The sequence below is a fragment of the Centruroides sculpturatus genome, unplaced genomic scaffold (genome assembly GCF_000671375.1).
Source record: "Centruroides sculpturatus isolate CEXI.00-Female unplaced genomic scaffold, Cexi_2.0 scaffold755, whole genome shotgun sequence".
In the NCBI taxonomy this organism is placed as follows: domain Eukaryota; kingdom Metazoa; phylum Arthropoda; class Arachnida; order Scorpiones; family Buthidae; genus Centruroides; species Centruroides sculpturatus.
The window spans coordinates 218,198-226,961 of NW_019384882.1; the positions used below are offsets into that span (position 1 = coordinate 218,198).

General features: G+C 31.1%; 1 protein-coding gene across 1 annotated transcript in view; it reads left to right on the forward strand.

Moving 5' to 3' along the window:
* LOC111631050 (flocculation protein FLO11-like) overlaps window positions 1-8,563 on the forward strand; it is a 29,755-nt gene extending 21,192 nt beyond the window's left edge. Inside the window, exons 2-11 of the mRNA XM_023375243.1 lie at window positions 2,724-2,777; window positions 4,405-4,593; window positions 4,699-4,968; window positions 5,320-5,505; window positions 5,578-5,736; window positions 5,847-6,032; window positions 6,106-7,125; window positions 7,200-7,385; window positions 7,896-8,237; window positions 8,309-8,563. Of these exons, the coding sequence (XP_023231011.1) occupies window positions 2,724-2,777; window positions 4,405-4,593; window positions 4,699-4,968; window positions 5,320-5,505; window positions 5,578-5,736; window positions 5,847-6,032; window positions 6,106-7,125; window positions 7,200-7,385; window positions 7,896-8,237; window positions 8,309-8,424 (2,708 nt within the window). The 3' untranslated portion in view covers window positions 8,425-8,563. The remainder of the gene's footprint in view (window positions 1-2,723; window positions 2,778-4,404; window positions 4,594-4,698; window positions 4,969-5,319; window positions 5,506-5,577; window positions 5,737-5,846; window positions 6,033-6,105; window positions 7,126-7,199; window positions 7,386-7,895; window positions 8,238-8,308) is intronic.
* The last annotated feature ends 201 nt before the right edge of the window (window positions 8,564-8,764 follow it).

The window sequence follows — 8,764 nt, forward strand, 5'->3', positions numbered from 1 at the left end:
TATTTCTCTCACCAATTGCTTTATATTTTCATTGTTCTAACCTATAGCCTTACATTTTCATTCTTCTCTAACTGATTTTCATCACTATTTCTCTCACCAATTGCTTTATATTTTCATTGTTCTAACCTATAGCCTTACATTTTCATTCTTCTCTAACTGATTTTCATCATTATTTCTCTCACCAATTGCTTTATATTTTCATTGTTCTAACCTATAGCCTTACATTTTCATTCTTCTTTAACTGATTTTCATCACTATTTCTCTCACCAATTGCTTTATATTTTCATTGTTCTAACCTATAGCCTTACATTTTCATTCTTCTCTAACTGATTTTCATCATTATTTCTCTCACCAATTGCTTTATATTTTCATTGTTCTAACCTATAGCCTTACATTCTCATTTTTCTTGCAACTACTCATTATTCTTTTTCTCACTAATTTCCTTTCCTCACCATCTTTTTCTCATCCTTACTATTCATTTTCTTCATTAATTCCTTTTCTCATTTCAACTGTCCTTATCAACACTCTCCTATTCAATTTTTATCTATAATAGAATACAAAAAAAAAAAAAAATGTAAAACACGGAGATTACAGGAATGAAAAGTCATGTTTAAAAATCTATACAACTTCCGTTTCGTAACACGTAATTAAGTAATTTCACTTTCTAAATTTGATCTTGGCCTGGAGAAAAAAGTAGGGTGAGGGTCGACATTGACGTTGTATGGGGGAAGGGAGGAAATGCTCTCTTTAATGTCAAGGTTGGCTGTTGTAGTATCTTGTATTGTTCCTTCGGCAGCATTCCACAGAACGAGGACAGGAATGTCCGATGTCCTTGTCATTTTATACGAATAATTCCACACCCCACATCTATCGATAGACAAATCTCTCTTCCAATCTACCCATTACTTTCCAGTCGAGGGTTCGAGATGGATAACTTGATGATATGTTATTACTTCTGTAGTGTCTTTCTGATTGATGCTTTCTTCTTAAATCTTAGTTTCATTTTCGATTATTTTCTTCATTTTTCTTCCTTTCTATTATTGCTTCAAACAACCTCTTTAAAGCGTTTTAAAAACGCTTTAAAGAGGTTGTTTGAAGTCAGAATTTTGGTAAGAAATTACTTAAAATTTAAACTGGGTCTTATCTGAAGTGGGGGTCTGAACTCACGTCTATCACGAGGTATGAGTTCACACCATATTTCTTAGAGTAAAGTAATAATATTGGATCCATTATAATTCTGCAAGTAGTTCTTTTTGTAATTAAGTATACGTCATTAAATCTTTCTATACTTCACTGCGGTGTTAAGAAGCTTATGGGGGAAGCCAAACTATTATATTTACACAAAACAAAAAGAAAATAAATTAATTTATCATTTTTACCATTTAATTTTAATAAATAACGATGAAATATTGCGCTAAACGAACGAAGTTATGAGCGAATCTAGTACTTCATCGCACGGTAATGGGCACTGTATAATGGTATTTAAATTAAAGAAAAATACATTTTTTTTTAAATTTATAACGGTCGATAAATCTAACGAGCGTTAAAATTAACAATGAAATGGACCAAATTGTATGGAGATTTTTGGTAACTCGATTTTTAAACGATTCGTATTACAAGTGAGTGTAAATGATAGAAAAATTGAATAAATTAAACAATTAAATTAGTCAAAATCAACATACCAAGTGTGTTTTAAGACGAATGCCCTCGACCCAAAGCAGAACATTCACCCGTTTAAACCTGGAGGATCGAGTAAACAGTTAAAAAAGTAGTTACATCAGGTATGCCAAACTATTTACCATTCTTTTAAGTTTCTTTTCTTTTATGAAAACTTCGTCTCTTATTTTTTCTTATCTTTTATTCATTACTTTAATTCCTTTCGTATTATTATTTTTATTCATTTTTATATAAACTATGTATTTTGGGGGGGAAGAGAACAGGAAAATTACATACGCTTCGTTGTTTAAAATTCTTGGTTTTACTATTAATACATTAATTTTGCACGTATTAAAACTTATTTCTACTACTATAATATTATATAAAAGTTATTTTAAGTTGTTTTTTTTAATCCCAAATCCTATATTCTTCCATTGAAATCAAGGATATTTTACATCTACCTCATCCTCTACAACTCTGTTTAACTATTTAAATTTCATTGTTTATACATTAACTGTATGTTTTAAACATTATTAACTTTATATATAATATAGAAAAACGTAATTTTTTCATAAATTTTTACCATAAACTCCATATTCTTCCATTGAAATCAGGCATATAACTGATTGAATGTATGAATGTTATCTCTTTATCCATTAAACACGAAGAATTCTGTTAATTTTTCTTATCTTAATAAAGAAAAATCTATCATAAAAATAAATTTTAATAGGAAAAAAAGAAGAAAAAAAAAATATTTATTATATAAATAAATAATAATTTGTAGTGTTAATATAATTATCTTCTTCGACTTTTCTTCACTTTAATGCTTCGATTCCTTTGTTTTTTTCCCCTCTTATCCAGATTTATTCATGGAAGAAAATTAATTAAATGAATTTAAAGCTGTAAAAATAATTTTTTTTATTTAATTTTAAATTTTTAATATCTCTAATATTAATATACAAAAAAAAATTTCAAGCATTCCACTAATAGAATGTGAGATTCTGATTATGTACCAAATGATGTAAATGAAGTGTATGCATTTTTAAACCCTGTCTAACCTGTTGCAGGTCCCTTACTTGAAGGACAGAACAGTCAAAGCTTTGTCTCAACTGCTCAGTTAGGTAAGTAGACCCTTTCACTATATATATATATTTTAAGTCAAGTTCAAGGACAAGACCAGGTTACTGGGACAATGTCGTCCTGGTATGCGAAACTCTACTTATTAAAACCTGATTCTCTCCCCCTTTAAGGTACCTCACGACGTCAAAAATGCCATAAGTTTAATTGAATAATTGATTTTTTTTTTAAAGTAAAATTTACTATACCACATTTATACGTACCTAGACATATAATTACACCCCTTTTTTTCGGATATTACGCAAGCAAAATTTGAACTTTTTTTAATGGAAATTACTAAGAAAAACCTGAAAAATTCCACAATAAAAATCAAGAAGGGTGTTTTAAATTCTCTTAATTATAAATACAGGTATATTTGATATGTCATTTACATCACGTTTACCTATACTCTATATAGAAAGTAAGTTATAAAGGATCAATTTTCAGTTCCATTCAATCGGAAAATTAAGGAAAATCTTTAACGTATGGATGAAATTACGTTTATATCTTACTTATATTCACTATATATGTGTGATTTTACATATTTATTAAGATTAATATTAACTATATACATGCTGATACTCCTATGTTTAAAGTTTTGTACATACGTTAATACGTTAATTACAGGTGTATATTTATTGTATGGGTGTGTATTTATTTGTAAAAAACAAAAAAAAAACAGGTTTGAGATCATTATATACTTACATTTACACTGTAAATTTTTGTTATTTCAATTGCTAAATACGATAGAAGGCAAGGCTTTTAAGGGTCTATCTATGACACTAATCAATATGAGGTTTTACTATTGACATCATTCCTCTTCAGTACTTTGTAAAAGGGTGAGGAAAACATGATTACAATCACGATATAGTCGAAAGAGGTGTTGATATGTATCACAAACTGATTAACGATCGCGTGTCTTGAGGGGGGAGGAAATGGGGACAAAAAATTTATTTTCTTTTTTCTCACGTGCAGATTTTACTGCCTCCAATTAATTGTAGACTTAATTCGATATTTTGTGTCAAAATTTCAACTTCAATTTTCGTATTTATTTATTTTTTTTAAGAGATAAAATCAGAGAAAAAAATAAAGGATAATGTTTTCCTTCGACCTTTAACCTTTGATAGATCTATTAAGAATTTTTTCCCCTTTTTATCAGCACACTCCAAGAAGTAAATAAGTTATTTATCTTTATAAATATAACGGAAATTTAATTATAATTTAATTAGAAGAAGCCTTATCATTTAAACAAGATACATATCATAAATTCATAGAATAAACTAAATTTTCCTTATATTTTAAGGTGAAAGTTGAACTGCTTTATGCGTTTTAATACATTTTCTAGTGATTTTTAGAGCTGTTTTCATTCTCAAAACTGTCCCGTTTTGAAAAAAAAAAAAAAAAGAGAACGTATCATGTTACCTTTTTGGTATATGTTAGAAAAGAACGTGTGTAGTTACAGCTAAGTTAAAGTTTTCTTACCCCAAAAATGGCCCCTCGCTTTCTTTCTAACAAGAAAACATCTTTCTTGTAGTAAAAGTTACGAATTTATTCTTGTAATAAAATTAATAAACGGGATTATAATATGATTTTTTATTTAATAAATAAATAAAAATTAAAAGTGTTCTTAAGGTTGCAGGTATCAAGACGGCCAATATCAACACGGCGAACTTGTTCAGACGTCAGAACCGTGTTTAAATTGCACATGCACACGTGGTGTGTTGATATGTTTCTTGCGTGTATGTCCCACCCTAGTACCACCCTCGCCAGATTGTTTTGCTAGTAAAGAGCCAACGGACTGTTGTGCAACTATGATATGCAGTAGGTAACATTACTTTTTAAGTGTTGTCTGCATCATAAATTAATAGAATACTTTTAATACACGTAAAAATTAATACACGTAATACATTAAATATATTTTTACAGATGGCATCCGCGTGGGGAAGAGAAACGAGTCTCTGGTCATCAAATCTCATTTTTCTGGTAGAACAGTCAACGATCCCGTTCCCATATATAAGAAAGCGGAAGAAATTGAAACCGTAACCTCATACAACGTTCCAACTACTACATATAGAACGACCGTGACCCCGACTAGAGAGAAATTATCAAAAAAGTTGACCTCGGATAGTTTAATGCTAGTGACTTCAACTGATACTCCCGTATCAGATCTGAACCACATCAACTCTATATCGGGAGGTAAGTAAGTGTCTAACACGTTTGGAATGTGATGAAAGTGGGTATTCTCTGGGCATTCACCTCGACATTCACCTATAATGATGTTCCAGTCAATTAGGTAAAGGTGCAGAAACAACACGTGTCTTCGCACAGATTTCATACCGTAGGATATACATGGTTGGCTTCTCTTCCAGACAAACTACTGCTTTCAACTTATTCAGATATCTTAACTACATACTTTGATGGTTGAGCGATTGCTTATAAAAACATTTAAATACACTTTTATACTGGGAAAGAAACTGAATTTAAAAAAAAATAAATAAAGGTATAAAAGGGATAAAAATTCTAATTTTTTAAAATTATATTTCCAAGGTTGTTTTGTGAATGGAAGTATTTATGCGGAAGGATCTGCCATGATATCTTCATCTTTTTGTGAATATTGCTATTGTATTCGAGGTAAACAGATGTGTATACGTCCGAAATGTCACCTATCGATCGAGGGATGTAGTCCACGATATTTCAGTCAATATACTTGCTGTCCAACAAGATACATGTGTAGTAAGTGAGTCATTTTTCAAAAGATAAATTAAACCTACCAATGATCATAATATAATTTATTTCTTGTAATAGGCGAAAAGAATAAAATAGTTCGCTTTACACCATCAACTACTACTACATCAACAACAACAACAACAACTACTACTACTACTACTACTACTACTACCACTGCACCTACCACAGAAACACAGAGTACAAGTACCACGACTCCATCAACCACTACGCAAAAAGGTAAGTAACAAAGTTTCATTAATTTTTTTAAATACTAAAAAAGATATCCTCATCTTTAAACTTTTATGAAATTATTTTAAAGAGTGATTGATTTCTTTGTTGTGTTTTAGTTTGTCATCTCGATGGAATTATTTACCAAGTTGGAGATCCACTTCCAAGCACTACTCACTGCCAAACTTGTTACTGTTCTATGGAAGGTAAAGTGTTATGTACTTCAGTAAAGTGTTCTCCGGCGATGGAAGGATGTGAACCGATTATTCCAGAAGGCCATTGTTGTCCACTTCAATATAAGTGCAGTAAGTTTATCTCAGAATATTATTTTAATTTTAAAAAAAATGATATTAAAGTAGTGTTATGTAATTCAAACAGACTTCACTCAAGCTCCTCCGACAACAAATACAGAATTTGAGGAAGAAGAAACAACTATCGCATCATATACAATCACTCCTGAAGTGGATACATTAAATGCTTCCACGTCCCAACATGTTTTTGATGAAGAACGTACAGAATCACCAATAGAAGATGCAATTGTATCTAATTTTGAGAAACCCGAAAAAAGAAATGACGTAGACATTCCTTTACCTTCCATACGAGAAAATGATAGAATTATATACTTTCCAGAATTTGCAGAAAATCTACGGCGCAGAATATCGGAAGCAGCTCTTCTTAACCATAACATGAAATCTTCAAGTAAAGGTCCATTCCATTCCTTTCTACAACGTCCAATTATCTATAAGGGTTTTAATGAACGTCCCATTCATCATAATAAACATAGCTTTGGCATGCTACCCAGACGAGCTACAGGTCGTGAGAGATCCGAATTTTCTTCAGATGACTCCGATCGAGGATCAAATTTAGATATCATTACAAGAAATACGACTGAAAATTCAACTGAGCCAAGTGATGAAGAATTAAATACAAATTCCACCGTTTATTCATATGATGTAACTTCAATAGATTTAGATCCAACTTCAGAATATTCAACAATTGACAATTCGACAACTATGGACATTGTACTTGGCACCGAAATTGCAGTGGCAGAGATAAACACTACAGATGAGGGGAGAGCATTTAAGGATGAAGAAAAATTTATGAATGATTCAACTACTGAAATGACCATAGCATCGTTTACTACTTCAGCAAACCCGAAAAATATATGGTATAGAGAGCCAGATGTGACACCAGCAGCAGATGGGGACGACTCAGATGCTTCTACAAAGTTAGACGATAAAAAAAGGCCACGACAGAAAGACAACAGCAGAAGACACGGGCAGATGGAAGTGATACCATTCTTAGCTCAAGATGCCATTACCAGTCATCCTTATGCCCATCGAAATAGAAATAGGACTCAAATAATTAAACCATCTGCGACTATAGATTTGATTACAGGTAACTCTTCTAAAGTAGTATAGTACTTAGTGGTTTCAAATACAATAAATTTTAGAACTTTTTTTCAATTTTAGGACATTGCTTCGTTAATAATAAAGTATATATAAATGGAGAAATGATAGCCAAAAATGATCCGTGTCTACTCTGTAGATGCTTTTATGGCGAGGAACTCTGTCAAAGACAGAAATGTCCTCAACCACCAATGGACGATTGTAGAGAGCAACATAGTTCTGAATTTTGCTGTCCTAGATATATTTGTGGTATGTATGTATTTTGATTCGTTTATAGACACTTTTAAAAATAATTAAAATCATTGGTTCAGCAAGGCTAACAATGGAGTAGCCAGATGGTGGGAAGACAATCCAACATTGCCAAGTCAATCCAGGCCTTCTACAGTGGTACATTAGGTGCTTTCACCATGTCGACCATCTGGCCTTCCCCATTTATACATTTATATAAAGATCAAATCAATTTTACATTATAAATTTACTTCATTACTAGATGGCGCTTTACGTCTTTCATGTATGAAGCGCCATCTAGCGATTAGCAATTCAAACTATTAATTAATAAACTAGTAATTCAAAAATTAATTAATTACTCAATATGTATTTAAATATATATTGTAAGTGTTTTTGTTCTATGTTCAATCGCTTATTTAACAATTATATATTTTGCTTTGTGCTTGGACCCTTGGTTCGACCCTTATATAGATCTGCCACTGCCAAGAACAAGAGAGTAAAAAAAAAAACTATATTTTCCATTCTTTTTAGGTGAAAGTTTAATTTTTACTACCAAAAAACCAGCAGAAATTCCTCTAGAAATAATTACAACACCAGTAAATAAAGGGTTTGATACAACGGAAGCGTATACGACAACATCCACAGCTACTACAACTACAACAGCAGCAACAACGGTAATGGTCACAGATACCACTGATCCTATAGAATCGAATACAGAAACATATAGTTCGACTGTAATCCCTGAAACACAAAGTACAGAAGGAATACCAGAAGTAGAGACAACAGATTCTTGGGAAACCACGGAAGAGTACGAGTTACAGACATCATCAGAAGATAATAAGTCAGATCTCTGGGCTTTATTACGTGTTTCCGGTGAGTATTTTATAAATAATTAATATAAATTTAATATAAAATTAATAATTATATTGTTTTTCTTCATATAGGTTGTAACATATATGGAAAATATTATAAAATCAATGAAGAAGTATTCGAACTCGGAAGTGTTTGTAAACGTTGCGTATGTACCCAAAATGGCGTCCAATGTAATGATGTGTGTTGACGTTGTAGAAGTTTCTGTATGAATTTTGTATAGTTTCGAATGCATTTTAAGAAAATTCGGTCTCGTTATGATATTTTCAGAATGGGCATTTGATAGGTCACTTTTTCTAAATTATTTTTATTGGAATTTTGTAAAATATGTAAGGAGTTTTTTTTTAGATAAATAAAAGTATTATAATTGATTTTTTAATACAGATTCTTATATGTTTCACTGAAAATTTCTATATTCTGTATTATGAAAAACATACTTAACATTATATAAAGATAAAATTAATAAGGTAGGTAGAAAAAATTTCCAGGAAAATTTAATTTCTGTAATGGCTACTAGTGAAGATATGGCG